Source organism: Cimex lectularius, unplaced genomic scaffold, assembly GCF_000648675.2.
Source record: "Cimex lectularius strain Harlan isolate CLEC.00 unplaced genomic scaffold, Clec_2.1 scaffold203, whole genome shotgun sequence".
Taxonomy (NCBI): domain Eukaryota; kingdom Metazoa; phylum Arthropoda; class Insecta; order Hemiptera; family Cimicidae; genus Cimex; species Cimex lectularius.
The window spans coordinates 319529-340455 of NW_019392774.1; the positions used below are offsets into that span (position 1 = coordinate 319529).

General features: G+C 31.7%; 3 protein-coding genes across 3 annotated transcripts; all 3 read left to right on the forward strand.

Annotated features, from left to right (window-relative positions):
- Positions 1 to 2870: 2870 nt before the first annotated feature.
- On the forward strand, positions 2871 to 3476 carry LOC106672956. The gene is made up of 2 exons (XM_014404813.2): positions 2871 to 3006; positions 3138 to 3476. Exons 1-2 carry the CDS (start codon positions 2897 to 2899, stop codon positions 3424 to 3426), a joined length of 399 nt encoding a protein of 132 aa, XP_014260299.1. The 5' UTR covers positions 2871 to 2896; the 3' UTR covers positions 3427 to 3476.
- Positions 3477 to 14568: 11092 nt separating this feature from the next.
- LOC112127178 lies at positions 14569 to 15236 on the forward strand. Its single transcript, XM_024227605.1, has 2 exons — positions 14569 to 14768; positions 14969 to 15236. Exons 1-2 carry the CDS (start codon positions 14662 to 14664, stop codon positions 15234 to 15236), a joined length of 375 nt encoding a protein of 124 aa, XP_024083373.1. The 5' UTR covers positions 14569 to 14661.
- Positions 15237 to 18842: 3606 nt separating this feature from the next.
- Positions 18843 to 19566, forward strand: LOC106672954. The gene is made up of 2 exons (XM_014404811.2): positions 18843 to 19112; positions 19257 to 19566. Exons 1-2 carry the CDS (start codon positions 19009 to 19011, stop codon positions 19564 to 19566), a joined length of 414 nt encoding a protein of 137 aa, XP_014260297.1. The 5' UTR covers positions 18843 to 19008.
- Positions 19567 to 20927: the final 1361 nt, after the last annotated feature.

Genomic DNA, 20927 nt, shown 5'->3' on the forward strand with positions numbered 1-20927 from the left:
CTTCCCTAGAGTCTAAGACTTCTCTGACGATTGATCTGCTTTTGGATCTCCTTCTTGACTGCGTCCATATCTTCTCCGAATTGTTTACAGGGTTTTTCTACCTTTTTTCCGTCACATTTGAAAAGCTCATTTCCGATTGTTCTGCCAGTGTTGTTGCTGTCCAAAGGACGCCTGCGACGAGTCTTTTTCGAGGGACGTTGAAAATTTGGGCGAGGACATTCACTCACGGGTGTCGAACACGAAAGATTCAAATTTGGCGGTGGCGAATCGCAATTCTTGACCATTTTTCTGTAACAAAGCATAAAGCTAAAGCATAAAAATACACATTTATCTCACTAACCCAATTTTTGCATGTTAAAAAGGTTACGAAAATTATTAAAACCGTTTTAAAAAAAATTCTGACCTGTTTATGTCAATATCAAAGCCTTCGTCGACTTTTTCTACGGGGTTTTCAGCCACTTTTCCGTCACATTTGAAAAGCTGTCTTCTGACAGTTTTATGAGAGCCGTCGTCGTTCACCGGCCATCTTCGACAAGTCCTTTTTGAGCGAAATTGGGAATTTGCGCAAGGTTTCCATGAGCTCATGGGTGTTACACATGAGAAAACCAATTTCGCCGCTGGAGAATCATAACACTTGGTCATTTTTCTACAAAAATAAACATTAGTATATATTATATTTTTCGAACTTCTAAAACTTTTCAAGCTATGCTAGGATCAATATTAAAAATATTTTAAAAAAATATATCAACTAAACAGAACCAATATCGATCAAAATTTATACAAGTTACAAAATAATCTTACTTTTGCTTCTGAAAAGCCGTCGGATGGTACAAGACGAATACGAGAAACAGTATACACAAGTATGACATGTTTACGATGACGGGTGTCAAATCAACGATGATCATGATTGCTGGGTCTGCACGATACGAAGCCCAAATGTAAAGTGTAGCCCTCGAAGCCCTTCCGTGGCTTTATAACTTTCACCTCCTCCGGACTTTTTTTTACTTGAGCCACCCTCGACTGACATCGGTCACGACATCTCGCGGAAATAAAATTTTAACAATTTTAAACGAGTACCAAATTCAGCTGCTTTTTGCTGAAAAATGAAATTTATTATGTAATAATATACGCTTTGATCAAACAAAAATAATTAATATTCTGTTGTTTTTTATATACATGAACAATAAATGGTTTCATTTTACAAAATTTTAACAGTATGAATAATACTTCTCTATTTTCTTTTAAATTATTTAATGAATACATATTCATATAAGAAGCAATTTTAAGCAGAAAAGTAAAAGAAATATGTAATCAAATTGCAGATTTTTGGTCAACATAAGAATACATTTTTTCCCGATGTTTCGCTTAAAAATTCGTAACTCCTCGAGATTTTATCCGTTGTCGACGGTATTGCACATGCTGAAACTTTGTGTTCCTCTCCTTTGAGCTGATACAGAAAAAGCTTTGGTTTTTGTATCGTTTTCAGACAGAAAAATAAAACTGAAATTGAACAAAATCTTCCCAAGCTTTTTATTTTATATATCCGGTAGAAATTTGCCTTTCCAAATATCGTAATAGTAATATATATTGTAACAACAATAATTTAACGTTTGTATCTTATATTGTTTGATATCCGACTCTGTATTAAGAAAATGTCTGGAATTTGACCAATTGATAATCAAGCGAGGGTAGGCTGACGAAAATGATCGGTAAGGATCAAATTTCAAACTCATCCCTCCCCCGAACACAGAAGTATTTTCACGAATTTGACTTTGTAAAAATTTGTTTTGATTTTAACGGAAGGTTAAATTCATTTGTTGTGAAACATTCTGGTCCGCATGTTCTCGCCTTTCGCCTTTCGATCAAATACCCAAGGATTAATCCCACAGACACGCCGACAGAAGAAGGGCGACACCACCAACTTCAAATATCAAAGCTAATTTGTCCGATAAAATCCTCGAAGAACGCCGACAAAAAGGGCTGACTGAAGAACAGGACGGCAGAAGAATCTGGAGATTTAAGTCGAGACAAAAACAATCCTGATCCTGCAAAATCTGCCGTACTATTTCACAATTTCCCATCGGATTAATTACAAAATATTTAAAATAAATTAATTCAAGATAAAAAAAGAAAAAGAACCGGAAGAATAAAAAAGGTCACTTTTCGTTTGACAAAAAATTCGAATTTTAGGGCTTTACAGCGTAGTTTAAAAAAACTATTTTTTAAATGTTCCTACGAGCCTCTAATATTTTTCGACCTAGTATCTAAAAATGTTTTCTTAAAATCGGTGATCCCACGGCTACAGCCTCGCCTTGTAAAATAAATAAATAAATGAATGTAAGTGAAAACCAAATGTAAATATTTAAGATTAGTATAAGTACAACACTAAAAAAAGAAAAAATACATATAAAGATAGCATTAAAAAGTTGAAATAATTGTATGTTAATTTGTCGATTAAATGCCGTGAAGAAGGCGGACAAAAGGGCCAGCAGAAGAACAGGATTACAGAAGTATTGGAAAATCAGAAAAAAATCCTCGTACAACCTAAGTCGAACTTTCTTTATAAACAAGCCTAACATAAGCAAATAACTACAATTTAAGATGTAAATTGAACTGTTAAACATTAATATTGAATAGTTTCACCAAGAGTGGTAGTCTGTAATTAATTAATGTCTTATTAATTTTCGCTGATATTTAATATAAACTTTATAACTATATAGATATACTTATGATCAAATTATTTTCCCTTACTCGTTATTCAATTTTATTATCACAAAAGGGGTTGTTTGCTCGGATCCGTGAATGGGGCTTTCCCACCGCTCAGGTATAAAAGCTCAGGGGGGCTTCGAGGGCCACACTTTGCACTTGACTCTCGTACCGTGCACATCGAGCCAACATGATGATAACAGTTTATGTGACACCTTACATCGTGAGTATGTCATACTTATGTGTGCTCTTTCTCGCATTCGTCTTATATCATCTGAAGAAGACTCCTCCAAGGCGAAGGTAAGTCGTTGTTATTTCTTATTTTTTGTTTTTTAATATTTTATAATTGATTTAGATTTATTTGGCAAAAATTGAATATACTGTAGACAGTGTTTATTAATTTGCTAATATTTTTATGTTGTTTTTTGCAGGAAAATTGGGACGAATCAAATGACACCAGGGATGCAGAAGAATCGGCCATACTCGACTCAACCCAGCACCGGCAGACCTTGCACACACATCAGAGTATCCTCGATTCGTCGCCATTGCCAAAACCGTCCTGAGGGTGGAGATTTCCCGTTACAAGAGAAAAAACAGTTTATCCGATTCGTTGGAAAACCCAAGGAAAAACCCAATACAATCTCCGAGAAAGCCTTGGTGGCCAGGCTGAACGAAGTTTACAAAGAACAAATTCGAAGACAACGAATGATGAGAATCTAGTCCAAAAACAATTTATAAAACATAAATATCCTGTATGTTTGTAATAAAATAAAATTATTCGTATATATTTACTTAATAATGACTGTGCAATACAATTATCCTAGCAAATTTTATCTTAATACATTTATTTTCTGTATTGTATTTTATTTTATTTTTAATCCTTATTTTTAGAGATAAAACTTGGCGAATTTACATGGAGTTATTGACCTATTCTTTTGAAGACTAAAATTTTAGGCGATCTGTGACAAAATAATTTTAAACAATAACAATCCCTTTGTTTAAAACATTCCTTTTCGACGTTTTACACAAAAAAAAACCGCTCGTATTTCTTATTATTTTGTTGAATAATTGCCGTGAAGAACGAGAAAAAAGGTTGGCTGAAGAACGGTCGACAAAATGACGCCAAAGTTCAGCCGAAATAATTGTCCTTCTGCTGAAACAGTTCAATCACGAATTTTTATTATTTTATTTAATAGAGTTGTTAGAATGATTTTTTACAATCCTAAGTTTTTATGTATAAAAAAAACCGTGTTTGCGCAATTAATGAAAGGTGAGAGCAGACAATTACAACACGGTTCGCATCAAAACAACTTTTCTTCCACTGCTCAGAAGTAAAAATAGTAATAAAAAAAATGCAATTTACAAAGCATGGCCTTTTTTTGCTTTTGGCAGTTGTTATAAAAAAGAACAAATTTACTTTAAAAATTGAAAACTAATGAAATTTGAAAATGATAAAAATTATCTTCAATTCAAATTCAACAAGTATCTGTAGTTTGTTTATTTCAAAAATTTACATTTGAGTTAGTTAAGAATTATTCTATGGACTCCGGATAATAAAAAATTATCTTCAAATTCAAGAAGTATCTGCATTTTCTGTATTTCAAAAATTTATACTTGAATTAGTTAAACGAACTATTATTCTATAGACTCCTGATCAATATTTTCCAGTCAGATTGAAATAAAAAATAGTTATTCAGAAATCCTGAGATGAGGTCTGGTGTAATGTAGGTTTCAAAAACAAATTTCTTTATCATGCCAACGTTTCGATCTTTATTGAGATCATCTTCAGGGCCTGGGATTTACAAACATTGTTTAAATTTAACAAATACATGTAGGATGTGGAGAAGAGTGAATTACAATGTAAATAAAACTAATCACCACACATAAAAAATAGTCCTGAACTTTTCCCAATGCTCAGGCATAAATTTAAAAAAATATATATATATTAAAAAATACGTTCAATTCCCGATTTTGGTAAATTAATTCATTTTATACAGTGCAAAAGTATGATAATTTCGTCTAGATTTGACAATTACGTTTTTCTGTCACCCGGTTCTTCAGCCGGCCCTTTTGTCTTGGTTCTTTGATGCAAATTATTCAATCAATCATCAATCAAAACGATCTATATTTTTTGTAAAAGAACAATATACAAGTTGGTTCATGTAGCATTTACATTTTTTATATTTACGTATATGCATTTTTTTTCTTCGTGCATACCAAATTTGGTATCGTACACTGTTATTGTTATGTTTTTACCTAAATTTTCTAATACTATTCATTGTAATTTAATAATAAATAAATGCATATAAAAGTTATAAATACATAAATAAGTTTTTCCCTTGTCTTGCAATTATCCGACAAATTAACGTTATTGTTGTGTTTTTGACGTAATATTTATGTTTCTCAATAAAACAGAAAAGGCTTGGTTATATTTTATAAGAATGGAAAAAACTGTTGTTTTAATCCTTTCCACGCTCATTACTATTTTATTGTTATTTTCTTCCTTTTTTTTTTACATTTATTACCATATAAGTTTTATCATGTGTATACATACAAACGCCGGTGAAGCCATAGAACGGAAAATAATGAAATCAGAAAAACAGCTGTATTTTCATTTTGGTTAGTTAAAAATATTCATACAAAAAATAATTATCGATTTTACTTTTTAAAAAAATTAAAAGCAAATTTGTACAGTAAATAGTGGAGAAAAATAATTGATTAAAATAAAAATGATTCCATTATGTTTTTTGAAAATGGCAATAAAAGTCCAGATAAAACTTTATGACGCTTACTATCAAAACAACTTAAGCGGGTAGCGGAAGGGTTGTTTTGATGCGCCCCGTGCCCATTGTCTACTTATCTTTGAGGATTAAATTAAATCCTTTGACTTTTCGCGTAAACAACGTTCTTCCAGCGGTTCACTAAACTCCATGGATGTACTAAAAAATAATAAAAACGTTAGAAATAGACCAAAGAGGCAAAAAAAACCTTAAAAAAATATAAAAAAATCAATGAATTATCAACTTACTGGGTGTGAATTTAAAAGAAAACCAAAAATAGCTGTTAATCATTAACTCAAAGGATATTATTTTAAAAGAAAACCAAGAAATATTTGGTTAACTCACAGGAATAATATGAATTTAAAAGAAAACAAAATAGTTATCAATCATTAACACGAGTTATAATTAAAAGAAAACCAAGAACAAAAATCTTTTCAAAACAAATTAGCACAATAAACATAGGAGTAGAAATATTTGGTTTGTATCAACTTTGACCGACCCATTTACATTTTAGTGGTCAATTGACCAAGTCAAAATTTTCTAGCAATGTATAAATTCATTTTTTTTTTCAATCTAAAATTTTCTAGCATTGTATAAATTCATTTTTTTCAATCTAAAATTTTCTAGCATTGTGTAAGTTGATTTTTTTGCCACCTCCTACATGTATTTGTAAAATTTAAACAATGTTTATAAATCCTAGGCCCTGAAGATGATCTCTATAAAGATCGAAACGTTGGCATGATAAAGAAAATGTTTTTTCAAAACCTACATTACTTTGCATTACATTTTGCCAGTTTGCTATTCCAGTCGCCTACCACCTTAAAATCAGGAGAAAAACGCCTATAATTTTATTAAACAAAAATTTCGTTCGCAAACAACTATTGTTTAACCTTCACAGCGATAAAAGGTAAATATATAAAATTGATTTGTTGTTATAATTGCAGGGAAGAAGGCGGACAAAAGGGCTGGAGGCAGAACAGGGTGACAAAATAATGTGAATGTCAAAGATTTACACAAATAATCTTCCTCCTGCAGATTTATTATGGTATTATTAATTAATAATCGTTTACTTATACTTTCATTTAAATTATATTTTTTTGCAGGGCGGTTCCTTGTATTTTCGTTCTGTCCGTGTATGTTTTCACCTGTACTGTATGTATATTGGTCTAAATAAAAAAAACCAACACTGTAATGCTAAAAAAGGAGAAAAAGTAGGGGTTTTTTTTCTATATAAATATCGCCAATTTGACTTTTTTATTTTTGGGTTGGGTTCATCGGGGGTTTCATCGCAAAAATTCATAAATTCTCTGCTTTTTGTCCAAATCTAAGACTATTGCAACCATTTTATGTAGTAGGCAAAAAATGTCTTTTTGAATGGATCATTTCTGATTCGTTTTAAGTATTATTTACGGACCTCAATTACGAATTACCATAGAAAATAAAAAAATAGACATTTTTAGGCTAGATCAGCTGGAGGCAATTTTTTTCTCAGATTTGCGGTATCTCACTTAAAAATTCCTAAGTCCTCTGGATTTTATTCAATGTCTACAACCGTTGTAACGCTGTATTTCTCTTCTTTGATCCTTTATCAAATATATTTGGTTTTAAAGCAAATAAGAATGATCTAAGCAAACAATTCCCCAACTTTTTATTTTATATCTCCGGTTTTGATTTATTTACGGAGGCCTGATTTGTGCCATTATGTAGTTTAAAGGGTTGTAAAATCCTATAAGAATTATTATGGATTGGTGCAGAAAATTTCAAAATTACCATCATTTATGTAATTTTCTAAAACATTTTCCGGCATTTGGAAAGCAAAAATTTCTGAGTGAAAAAAATATTTTTCGACTTTCTCAAAAAGTTGGATTTAGGGTTTTTTCGAGGTTTCAAAAACCAATATAAACTTTCATTCCTCTTAAAAAATATTTTAACCTATTTTGAAACGTATTTCGTTCACAAATTTATTATTATTATTATTTATTACTGTACAAATATATGCATTACGTAACGTGATACAAAATTTTTATTTACAAATACCAGCAACTATTGTTGTAAACAATCCAGATTTTTGAATTATTTCTGAGCTATTCATAAGAAGGTCCTGGGGACATTTCCGCATCAATCGTCTTACTGGCTTGTAGGACATGAATAATGTTGGACATGGATCGAACTGTGTTAGGATGTGAGGATAGTTTTTCATGGAATGTGGAAAATTCGGTGGGGAACAATTTATTTACAAAGGGTATTTTTAGGTCTTTGTGGAGGGTGGCATTGGAGACGTTGTAATGGGCGTGGATTATTCTGAGGACTTTGAATTGGAAGGATTGATTTCTTTGAATATTGGTAGGTTTATCGGTGCCCACAGTTCTAGTCCGTATGTCCAATTTCCAAATCGATTTCAGTAGTGTCAGTTTTTTTTCTCGATATGTTAGATTTCCGTCCGAGTAGTTTATAGAGGAGTCCGAAGCGTCTGTGAAGTTCCTGTCTTTTTATTTGTATATGTCGGTTCTGGGTTAAGGGTGTGTCAACACAGAACCCAAGCGTACAAAGTCGATTTTATGTTGAGGAAATATTGTATGAGGGGTTTTGCTTCTGAGGGTAAAGGTAACATGGGAGCATTTGTTTTAATGGATTTTTCAAATTTGGTCCCATTCCGCTCTTCGTTGGAAGTATGCCTCGAGCTCCTCCCAGTGTATTTTATTACAAGCGTGTTTTATTATAAAGTGTTTTATACAATCCTCCCGAGCAGGATCGGGATCAGAGGAAAGCATAGCTGTATCGCCTGCAAAGGCTGCAAGGAGGGATATTTGAGGAGACACAGGAGTGGTCCGAGCACTCTGCCCTGTGGCACTCCCGCTCCCACAGGTCAGTTAGTCGGAATAGTCCTACCCTAGGCGAACTAGGAAGAATCGTCCTGTGATTAGGTGTATGCCACAAATTCTGTATTTTAACATAGGCAAGAAGCAAATGATTTAAAAAAATGAGCAGCAAAAACCAATTTTATATTCTTTTTCTGACCTCAATCCTCCACCCTTGAATACAAATTTTTGAGAATATAAAAAAAAATCCCTTAAAATCTTCAATATTTCAAAAAATTTATTTCACGATAAATTTCAAATGTCCTGCCGATCCAATCCGGCAGGAAACTTTGTACGGGTTTAGAAATATTTAAACTTCTCGCAATGGTATAGCTTATATAAAAAAAAAAAAAAAATATCTGAAACATCTGAGAATAAAACATGGTGTTTTTGTTAAGTTCATCATTATTATGGCAAATAATTAAAATTTCGTTGACATAGCCTAAAAGTATGAAGATTTGGCTGACCAAATTTTGTAATAACATTGACTATGGATAAAATCTAGAGGAGTTATGTAATTAATGAAATAATACAATTTTTAACAACTGTGGTTTAACGTATTTTCTTCTAATTTTTTCTATGTAGGTATTTTGGCTCTGAGGTAAGAAAATATCACATATTTGACCAATTCATGGTAGGCTGACCAAATTGATCGGTATCGATCAAAGTTCATGATTATCACCCCGCAGACCATAGGAGCAAATTTCAAGAATATTGACTTTTTGTTTAAAAATTAATCAATTAATTAAGGTTTTTAGTTGTGATAAAAAAGTCAGTGTCACGAGCGGGATTCGAACCCACGACCTTCGGCTTGATACGCCGCTACTCTACCACTTGAGCTATCGCGACTTCGATCCTCTCGGGCACTACTTCCCATCTCAACCCCACTTGGAATCCCGCTCGTGACAATGACTTTTTTTATCTCAACTAAAAACCTTAATTAATTGAATGATATTAATTGGTCAAGCGGACCACGAAAAATAGGGAATTAAATATTAATCTTGATTTCAACCAGAGGTTAAAATTCATCCGCCTAACATTCTGGTCCCCCTGTTTTCGCAAACCTTTTCTTTTCGTACACGTTTCGGCTTTTCGGAATCGATCAAAAACCCAAGGATTAATCCAACAATGACGCCGACGGGATAAAGGCGACACCGCCAACAGCATACCTCCTGAAGAACTGGATTCTTTCAACAAATTAACACTTTGAATATTGCCAAATAATATTTCTCTGGAGAAGATATCTAGAATCCGGTATAATTATTAAAAACTAAGTAAAAATTGAAAATAGAACAGACGATACGAAATACAAAAATCAATTTATTAAGATTAAATTTACTAGGATAATTGTATTGCACAGCTGTAATTAAAAAATAAATACAAAAATATTATAAATACACAGAAAGTACATGGTGTTACATAAGTGATTAAATTCTTAAGTTTCGTCCATTTTGAATTTGTTCTTGGATCACTTCGTTCAGTCTGACTTCCACGGCTTCCTCGGTGATTGTTTCGAGTATTTCCGCCAATTTGCCTTCGAATAGATAAAACTGTCTTTTCCGTTGTAACAACATGAATTGCACTCTCTTCCCAGGACGTCTGCGGGAAGGTCGACGAATCCTGGAGACTGTGACGTTTCTCCGAGGCCTGTTGATGCTGGGTGGAGTCGAGCACGGCCGATCCTTTTGCACCCTTTTTGTCACTTGATCCTTCTCCATTTCCCTGGAAAAGCAAATATTAACATATCTTTAAAATTTGCAATTAATATAAGAAAAAAATTAATAGGAGAAATATTAACACAGTTTCTGATTTGATTATGAAAAAAGGCCTGAATAGAGCCAATTTATTTTTTAAAATTATACGATAAAATCACGAATTAAATTGTAATTATAAATTTAAAAAAAGAAACTTACTTTTTTCGCCAAATAGTCTTCAGGTGGTTGAAACCAATCGTGAAACACAGGACAGATAAACAAAACGTGTTCACAATGACATGTCTCAAATCGAATATATTCATCACGATGAGGTCTGCAAGGTACGAGAACCAAGTACAAAATGTGCCCCTCGAAGTCCTTCCGGGGCTTTATATCTACGGGTTATCGGGGCTTTATTTACCTGAGCAACCCCTGACATTTTCAAAGCGATTCTGATGTTGAACGTTTGGTGATCGAGTTTTGACGGCGCGTGCGCGTAGAAAAAAACAGATTTAATCTAGAAAAATAAATTTCACCTGCAAAATTTCACTTGTATTTGCCTAAGTCATAAACGCATATCACTATTTATGTAAAATTCAGCATACTATAAACACGTAAATAATATTTTTTGGTAGTGATAAACTGGACTAAAAGTTCAAGTTCACACCTTCGAACATCTTTCAAAAAAGATTCTTCCTAACTATATACTTTATTCTTCATAGCATCAACTTCATCATAGTAAATCGCACAAGCACGTAAACTTAAATTAAAATTTTTATTTAAACTGCTAAACCTAAAAGAACAAGCTTCCAATTTTCATAATTATTTCATTATTTCTTTAAGAATTAGATTCTTCAGTTTTCTTTACTTGTATTTAAGTACTATTCAATTGTTTGGTCCTTATTTCCATACATGTTTTTTTTCTTTTTTTAAACGAGGGTATTTCAACAACGAGGTCGTATCAACTCTCAGAGTGCCGGTGTTTTTTAAAAAAAAGCCCATTTGTAAGTATGTCGGGTTCGAATGCAGGGCTGCTGAATTCGAACCCGGGACCTTTACCTTACAGTGATGAGCGCCGTGTCAACGTTTAAACCGTTGCGGCCACCGACACCCAGGCATACATATTTTTTTACATTTATATATTTTCAGTTATTATTTAACATTATTCCTGTTCATAATTATTTGTCATTTGTTTAGATTAAGCAATTTATTTATTTAGTAGTATAAAATTATTATTCTTTAATTGCAATTCGAGACTTATGACTAATGAGTCAATTTTGTAAACTTTTTTTAGAATTTTCGAAGCGTACAATTTTTATAAAGTTATCGCGAATATTCGAAGGTTTATTTTATCTTGATTACACAATTATTTATTAGTAAACTTGTATAAGTTGTCAATCTTTTATTCATCACTTAAAAAATGAAAATTTTTATAAAGATTCCATGTGGAATTATTTATCATTAATTATTAATATCAAATATTTGCACTATCACTGCAAATTTTAACAATTGAATTTAACGATTCTCATGCGATTTAGCGTTGGAACGAATTGCCAAAAGGTTTTTCAGGAAAACATAAGCAAAAGTTTATTAAACTCTAGAAATAAATAACTAATGAAAAATAAAATAAAATATATAGTGGAAAAAATCAATTCATTAGGATATAATTTACTAGGATTATTATTTTATATTTTTTATTTAATATTTATATATGAATACATATACACATATAAAGATTATAAATATACAGAATACATAGTGTTAAACACGTTGCGTTAGTGATTTCGGGTGAAAATCTTTTGCTTGCACGAATTCTTCAGGAGGTACAAGCCAAATGCAAGAAAAAACAAATATAATAATAAACCTGGATTTGTTTAAATAAAAATTAAAAATATATGTTTACACAATAAATTATTTAATTTCTAAATTTGAAAAGTGAAAATTTTATTTGTAGTTAAAAAACTATTTGTTAATTAAGAGCAATAATCTAAAAACTAAATAAATTATTTTTTCGTTATACAGACAGATATTCTCACTAGTTGTACAGTCAAATTTCAAAACGCATTGAAGAAATATCAATAAATTGGTGAAAAGAAAAATATAATTCAATACAGTAGACCAAGTTTTGATGGAATTGTGTTAAAAGTTTAAATAACGTTAATTAAGTCAATTTCCAAAATTAACTTGGCCAACTTGCCTTCTTTTCACCATCGTAAATTAAACCATCTTATTTTAAGTTTCCTCATTACAAATTATATTTTTTTTTACAAATTTATTTAAATTGAAGTTGTTCTCTAATAGAAAAACCTCGAAAAGGCTAAATGAATAGGATTTTTATGTGCAGCGTTGTATTTTTTTTAACATGATTTTATATGATTGTGTAAATAATTATTTCAATTATTTCATATATATAAATTTAATAAAATTTTGGTTGTGTATTAATTTTGAAGTAGTACAGCTAGGAGAAAAATTAATTATAATAAAAGATCTGACTTTTGATAAGTTGAACTTTTTTTTCCAAATCTCACTCAGGTAGTCGAAGGGTTGTTTTCAACTTAGTCAAGTTTTAATTGAGTGCTTTCACTCCTGTAGATAATGGTGGACTTTGATTCGAGCAAAAACGTAAACAACATACCGTTACCCTGGAAAAATGCCCAGCGAGAAGAATAAAAGAGCAAGCCAATAAACAATTTGGAAAATATGATAAAACTAGAATGGGTTTTTTAAAGATAAGAAGATAAAATGATAAAAAATTTGTTATTTGTAGCAAGTTAAAGAAGCCTAAAAATTTAACCGAAGTCAAGAAGTGATCAACACTAAATTTGTAAATGTTGGTGAAATAAGCGTTTTAGTACTGAGAACTTTCAAAAATATTTTTTTTTTCAAAGTTGAAAAACACTATGGTGATTTTGAACTACTATTTCCCAAACCTAGAGACCAGCAAATTTCAGAAAATGCACGCCATGTAACAACCTTTTTAGTGGTGCAACTGCTTTTTTTATTACTTTTTTCAGAGAAGAAGAAATTGACGAAGGAAAGAAAATACCGTGGCTGACGAAATGATAAGGTGGAAAATTAAAAAAAAATTAATTCGTGTTCAAAACCGAAATAGTGCAAATGTTTACTTACATACCAACATGGCTGAAACATTGATAAAAGAATTATTGTATTATTATTCACAGGAATAAAAGAATTTTAAGATTCAAAACGTTTTCAGTTATCTATGTGATATCTTGTTAACACTTTGGCTATTTTTCTAATGAAGAATTCGCAGCGCGTTAAAATACATTGCGGGGGTTGGAGAGCATTTCGAACCAAAATTAAAAAACGTTTAATAAATTCATTCAAAATTTCCCTAAGTTTTTTATTTTTTATTATTATTAATCTTTCTACCTTACCGATCTTTCAACCACGGTTTTTTCTTTCCCTTCATCGATTTCTTCTTCTTTGAAAAACCCAATTAAAAAAGGAGTTACATCACTAAAAAGGATATTAAATGGATTGGTTTTCTGAAATTTCCTGGGTTTTAGGTTTGGAAATATGTAGTAGTTTAGAATGACCATAGTAGGTTTTTAATTTTGAAAAAAAAAATATTTTTCAAAGTCCTGACTACTATAACGCTTATTTCACTAACGTTTACAAGTTTAGTATTGATCACATCTTATTGGAAATTTAACGTAGTTTTCAACGGTATCAACGGATTTGCCCAAAACATTTTAGTTTTGAAGGTATCATTGTTTATTTGAAGCAAGGTCGTGAAATCTTAAAAAATGAAATAACTCCTAAACCGTTGAGATTCGGACCATAGTTAATTAGGACTTTTTGGTTCCATTTTGAATGTAGAATCTACTGACAGAATTTGTAACAAGAGTAGCCGAACACCCTGTATAACTATATTAAATAAAATCATTGTTTTAAATCCTTAGTGAACAATTTGGGATTTTTTTAACAAATTAAAAAATTTAATCTTTTTAAGTGAAAAATGGAAAAACGTAATATAATATGTTTAGTTTGAAAATCTTTTGTGATCCTGGTCCGCATATTCTCGCATTGTAAAAAGTAGTAACCTGTGTTGTACTAGTCTGATTTCTTTACAAGTAAGTCTTAATAATTACAACTTAATATTTAACCAGAAATAAAGATTAATGGTTATGAATTATGATTTTTAAACATCAATATTGAGGATTGTTCGTCTGTAATTATTACAGAAATTTAATTTTTTCTGCAAATTTACCAGCAACTTAATAATTATAACGTTAATTACAATTATGAATTAATATTATTTATCCTTTCTCATTCATGATACGATTTGATTTATTCATACACGCCGTGAAGAAGGCGGACAAAAGGTCTGTTGAAATTTCTTTTTTTTAATGTATATTATTAGTAATTTGATAATTAAAAGTTAATTATAATTGTGAAGTAATATTATTTGTCCTTTCTCTTTATCAAATTTTATTTCCGTAAAACGGCTCGTTTGCAATCAATGAAACACTTTCTCGCCGTTAGGGGTGGCTCAGGTAAGAAAGTCCAAAGGCTCATCTCTCCGTTGATATAAAGCCCCGGAAGTGCTTCGAGGGCCACATTTTGCACTTGAATCTCGCACCTGCAAACCTGGACATCATGAATATCATCGCCAATTTGACACACTTCACCGTGAACATGTTTTATTTGTGTATGCTGTTGTACACGTTCGGCACCTTCCACCTGAAGACTCTTTGGAGAGAAAGGTAAATTTTTGTCATTACCATTTGGTCTGTTGAATTTATTGTGTAATTTTAAAAAGAAATTGGCCACTTTTTGTTCTATATGGCCTTTTTTCATATGAGGGTTAAAAATGAACTTTCTTATTATTCAACCCTGTAACATTTTTCTTGCAATAATTGGAAATTATTTAATGACATGCTAATTTATTTAATTTTTTTTCCAGGCAAACGAGAAAGAATCAAGAGGCACAAGGGATGCAGAAGGATCGGCCTTACTCGACTCCACCCAGCATCGACAGACTTTCCACATGCTTGAGCATCTCCTCTGTTCGTCGCCCTTCCCGCAGACGTCCTGCAAAGAGAGTACAAGGGAAAAAACAGTATTTTCAATTTCAAGGTAAAGTGGTGGAAATTCTGGAAACCATCACCGAGGAAGCCGTGTCAGCCAGGCAGAACGAAGGGTTCCAAGATCAAAATCCAAGAGGACGATGAAAAATTTACTGATGTGCTTTAGGTAGAGCATGGGGGATACAATAGCTCTTGAAGGGCTATCACCAACTTATCGTGTATGAATTTAAAGGAAACAAAAAAATAGCTGACAATTTTCAACTTAATGAATATGAAATTAAAAGAAAACAAAAAATAGTTATCAATCATTTTCATATTAATGGGTATAGATTTAAAAGACAAAAAAAAAAAATCATTGCCAATCATGCACTCAAAGGACAACTAAAAAAATAGACAATCATCCACTTAACAGATATGAATTTAAAAAAATGATTTTTAGAAAAATAGTTGTCAATTATTAACTCATAGGATGTGAATTTAAAAGAAAAACAAAAATAGTTTTCAATCATCAACTTAATGTGTACGAATTTATAAAAAAAACCCGAAAGTAGATGTCAATCTTCCATTTAATGAATATGAATTTTAAAAAAAAATAGTTATCAATCATTTTCAACTTAATGGTTGTATTTTTAAAAGATAAAAAAAATAATAATAATAAAAATTGCCAATCATGTACTCAAAGTACTCAATTTAAAAATTAATAGACAACATTGACTTAACTGATATGAATTTAAAAGAAATTTTAAAAAATAGTTGTCAATCATTGTCATAGGATGTGAATTTAAAAGAAAAAACAATAGTTGTCAATCAACTTAATGGGTATGAATTTAAAATAAAATAAAAAATAGTTCCTAATTATTAACTCAAATAATAGGAATTTAAAAGAAAACCAAGAAATAGTTGACAATCATTTGCTCATAGTATATAAATTTAAAAGAAACCAAAATAAAAAATAGTTATCAACATGATTAATATGACTTTAAAAGAAAACTAATATCCAGAAATCGTTTCAGTACAAATTAGTTCAATAAACAGAGGAGGAGAAATGTTTGGAGGCATAGCATTGGCCGGCTGGAGAAAAGAACAACAGAAGAACCGGAAGATCCAAGTACAGACAAAAATAATCTACTTTAATTATTTATCACTTAATTAGTTACAATTTATTTATTATTTCGGGCTTAAAAACCAGCCAATCTGTTTTTATGCTTTCGATTTATTAAGTAAGGCGTAGAAGCATACAATTTTTCTAAAGTTATAGCGAATTTTCGACGATTTATTTTATCTTGATTTATAAATGTTTATTAATAAATATGTACAAGTTTACTTTGTTCTAAATATACTAGGAATCAGCAGTAAAACGTTTTTAATACGTAATTTAGCAGTAAATTTTTTTATAAACATTCCGTTCTAAATTATTATATTTTTTTAAAGATACAAACACTATTTCTACGCCGACAAATTTTTCGTCGCAGTTTTTGTGAAATTTTGCTTTGACTTAAAACGATAAATAGTAGCTTTTATGGTTTATTTGTCAATCCCTTTCTTGTGCCAGCCATTTTGTCCATCCTCCTTCACGGTAATTACTCAACAAATTAATGTGTTTTCAATATTTTTTCTGCAAAATTTAAACATAGCCTTGAAAAAAGCCTATCGTTTTGAAATTAATTTGTCAAGGGTTCTCGTCGGGTTTAACATTGGCACGAAGCGATTCGCCAAAGAACAGGTTTTCAAAAAATTTTCATTCAGAACTTTTTGCAGTTCAAAATATATTTTAAATATCTAAACAAATTCGATTCAGCCTACCGACGCAAAATATCGTTCCAGAGACATTAGCTCTTGAAAAACGGTAAAATATAATATCATCATAAAATCCATTACAGTTCGTGGTCCGATTGACCAATTAACATTTTTCAGTTAATTAATACTTTTATGAAAAGTATTGGTGGAGATAAAAAAAGTCAGTGTCACGAGCGGGATTCAAAGCCACGATCTTCGGCTAAATACGCCACTGTTCTACCATTTGAGCTATCCAATTTCCAAAATTCCAGAGGTGAGGTTGAGATGGGAAGTTAGTGTCCGAGCGGATTGAAGTCACGATAGCTCAAGTGGTAGAGCAGCGGCGTATTTAGCCGAAGAACGTTGTGTTCGAATCCCGCTCGTGACACTACTTTTTTATCTCCACCAATACCTTTATAAAAATACAATATTATCTTAATTCGTCTTTTGTCATCATCGGCGTGGTCGCCATTATGCCGGCGGCGTCTTTGCGGATTAATCCAGCGACAGATAAAAGAAGCGAGGATAAGCGGACAAAAGACGATCATACGGCGTAAATATTTTTTTGGGAGTTGTTAATGGTTCGATTTGTATAGAAAATCGGGCAAGAGTATTGTTTTGTCTGAACTTTTATTTTCGCATTCTTTTATACTTGTTCTTCAGCTGGACCTTTTGTCGTCATTTAAACACAGAATTAACATTAAATAGTTGAGTTATTAGGGTAAAAGTGGGCTAATAGACGTTTTTCTAACAAGGTTTGGTGTTTGAAATGAGTTGGTGGCAGTTTTCATCAGCAGAACAAAAATCCGTTTTATTCTACAAATAACGAATTAAAAATAAAGTAGAACATAAAGTAAGAAAATAATTTTATTAAGTTAAAAATATTGCACATTGCAAACCACAAAATATTTAAAAAATAAATACAAAAATAATACACACAGTATATACAGAGTGGTGTACTAGTTATTGCACCTTGTCATTGGTATAAAAAAATAAATACATGAATAATATACAAGTTATATACAGAATGGTGTATTTGGCTAGAATCTGAATCTTTTCTGTCGATGAATCTGCTTCTGGATCTGCCTGTTGACTTTGGCCTCGATGCTTTCCTCTACTTCAACAACTTCAAGACACTCGTCCGACAGACAAAACAAGCGAGAATATGCGAGGCAAGATGACAATGAACGATCAAAAGAGAGTTTAATGTTTATCTAATAAACGCCGACATAAAAACGGGAAACGATAAATATTTCCATTTTCTGCTTTCGCTAATTCGCCGACGTACAACGCCAACGGTAATTCAACGGAAGACAAAAAGAGCGATAATATACGGACCAGTCATTCAATTTGTTAAATTCATCTACTATCTAATTGTTTATAAAGAAATTTAGTCTTGTATAATGAATTGAATAAAAAGGCGAAGCGTTATATTTAAATGATTGAATTAAATGCGAATAAATATTAGAATTGGCATTTAAACAAATTCTAGATATGAAAGTCCTATTAATTTAACCTTTTTGGTCCAAAAAATTTTTAAATACTAGACAAGTTAAAATTTCAAACTATTCCAATTTTATAAATCAAACTAGTGTATTTATGTGTGGTGATTAGTGACCGTTAATCGATATTTATTTAGAAATCGTGAGATGCGGTCTGGTATGATGTAGGTTTCAGAAAAACATTTGCTTTATCGTGCCAACGTTTCGATCTTTATTGAGATCATCTTCAGGGCCTGGGATTTACAAACATTGTTTACATATGACAATTACATTTTGGATGTGGAAAAGTGAATTTATACAATGCAAAATATATTTTTTTATATATTCAATCAAAGTATTAATTTAACCGTTTTGGTTAAAAAAAATTAAATACTAGGCAAGTTAAAATTTCAAATTATTCACATTTTAAAAATCAAACTAGTGTATTTATTATTTATATAAATAACAAATTATTGTTAGTTTACTATTTTATTAAATTCCGTTATATTTGTTAGTATTTTATTTCCGCTAGGGGGCGTGACCCCAGTCGTGGGTGGCGCAGGTAAGAAAGTCCAGAAGGGTGTAATTCATAAAGGTCCAGAAATGCTTCGAGGGCTACAGTTCGCACTTGTCCTTCGTATCGTGCAGACCTAGTCGTCATGATGATCATCGTTGATTTTATACCCTTCATCGTAATCGTGTCATACTCGTGTGTGCTGTTTTTCGTATTCGCCTTGTATCACTTGAAGACTAATAACGAGAGGTAAGTTTAAAACCTTTCATTGAAATTGATTATGTTTTTATTTAAAAATAAATCCAGTAAATTTTAACTTGCAATAAATTTAGAAAAATTTGTAAGATTAATGTCGGCTAATGTTAATGTTTTTTTTTGTTTTTTTGTTTGCAGAAAATTGATCAAGAAGTACGATTCGCCTCCGGCAAAATTGAATTTCTCATGTTCAACACCCGTGAGCGGGTGGATATCTCGGCCAAATTTTCAACTTTCATCGATAAGAACGACTTGCCCCATGGGACCGGCAAACGAACACGGCGCCCTCAGAACAGTCAAAAGACGGCTTTTCCAGTTTAAGAAAAAAATCGTGGAAAAACCTTTAGAAAAAATCGAAGAAGTTGTTGAAGTAGAGGAAAGCATCGAGGCCAAAGTCAACAGGCAGATCCAGAAGCAGATTCATCGACAGAAAAGATTCAGATTCTAGCCAAATACGCCATTCTGTATATAACTTGTATATTATTCATGTATTTATTTTTTTATACCAATGACAAGGTGCAATAACTAGTACACCACTCTGTATATACTGTGTGTATTATTTTTGTATTTATTTTTTAAATATTTTGTGGTTTGCAATGTGCAATATTTTTAACTTAATAAAATTATTTTCTTACTTTATGTTCTACTTTATTTTTAATTCGTTATTTGTAGAATAAAACGGATTTTTGTTCTGCTGATGAAAACTGCCACCAACTCATTTCAAACACCAAACCTTGTTAGAAAAACGTCTATTAGCCCACTTTTACCCTAATAACTCAACTATTTAATGTTAATTCTGTGTTTAAATGACGACAAAAGGTCCAGCTGAAGAACAAGTATAAAAGAATGCGAAAATAAAAGTTCAGACAAAACAATACTCTTGCCCGATTTTCTATACAAATCGAACCATTAACAACTCCCAAAAAAATATTTACGCCGTATGATCGTCTTTTGTCCGCTTATCCTCGCTTCTTTTATCTGTCGCTGGATTAATCCGCAAAGACGCCGCCGGCATAATGGCGACCACGCCGATGATGACAAAAGACGAATTAAGATAATATTGTATTTTTATAAAGGTATTGGTGGAGATAAAAAAGTAGTGTCACGAGCGGGATTCGAACACAACGTTCTTCGGCTAAATACGCCGCTGCTCTACCACTTGAGCTATCGTGACTTCAATCCGCTCGGACACTAACTTCCCATCTCAACCTCACCTCTGGAATTTTGGAAATTGGATAGCTCAAATGGTAGAACAGTGGCGTATTTAGCCGAAGATCGTGGCTTTGAATCCCGCTCGTGACACTGACTTTTTTTATCTCCACCAATACTTTTCATAAAAGTATTAATTAACTGAAAAATGTTAATTGGTCAATCGGACCACGAACTGTAATGGATTTTATGATGATATTATATTTTACCGTTTTTCAAGAGCTAATGTCTCTGGAACGATATTTTGCGTCGGTAGGCTGAATCGAATTTGTTTAGATATTTAAAATATATTTTGAACTGCAAAAAGTTCTGAATGAAAATTTTTTGAAAACCTGTTCTTTGGCGAATCGCTTCGTGCCAATGTTAAACCCGACGAGAACCCTTGACAAATTAATTTCAAAACGATAGGCTTTTTTCAAGGCTATGTTTAAATTTTGCAGAAAAAATATTGAAAACACATTAATTTGTTGAGTAATTACCGTGAAGGAGGATGGACAAAATGGCTGGCACAAGAAAGGGATTGACAAATAAACCATAAAAGCTACTATTTATCGTTTTAAGTCAAAGCAAAATTTCACAAAAACTGCGACGAAAAATTTG

Coding starts and splice junctions, on each gene's coding strand:
- LOC106672954 (XM_014404811.2), top strand. CDS start 19,009: ATGATGATCATCGTTGATTTTATACCCTTCATCGTAATCGTGTCATAC. Junction 19,113..19,256: donor TTGAAGACTAATAACGAGAG/GTAAGTTTAAAA, acceptor TTTTGTTTGCAG/AAAATTGATCAAGAAGTACG.
- LOC112127178 (XM_024227605.1), top strand. CDS start 14,662: ATGAATATCATCGCCAATTTGACACACTTCACCGTGAACATGTTTTAT. Junction 14,769..14,968: donor AAGACTCTTTGGAGAGAAAG/GTAAATTTTTGT, acceptor TTTTTTTTCCAG/GCAAACGAGAAAGAATCAAG.
- LOC106672956 (XM_014404813.2), top strand. CDS start 2,897: ATGATGATAACAGTTTATGTGACACCTTACATCGTGAGTATGTCATAC. Junction 3,007..3,137: donor AAGACTCCTCCAAGGCGAAG/GTAAGTCGTTGT, acceptor TGTTTTTTGCAG/GAAAATTGGGACGAATCAAA.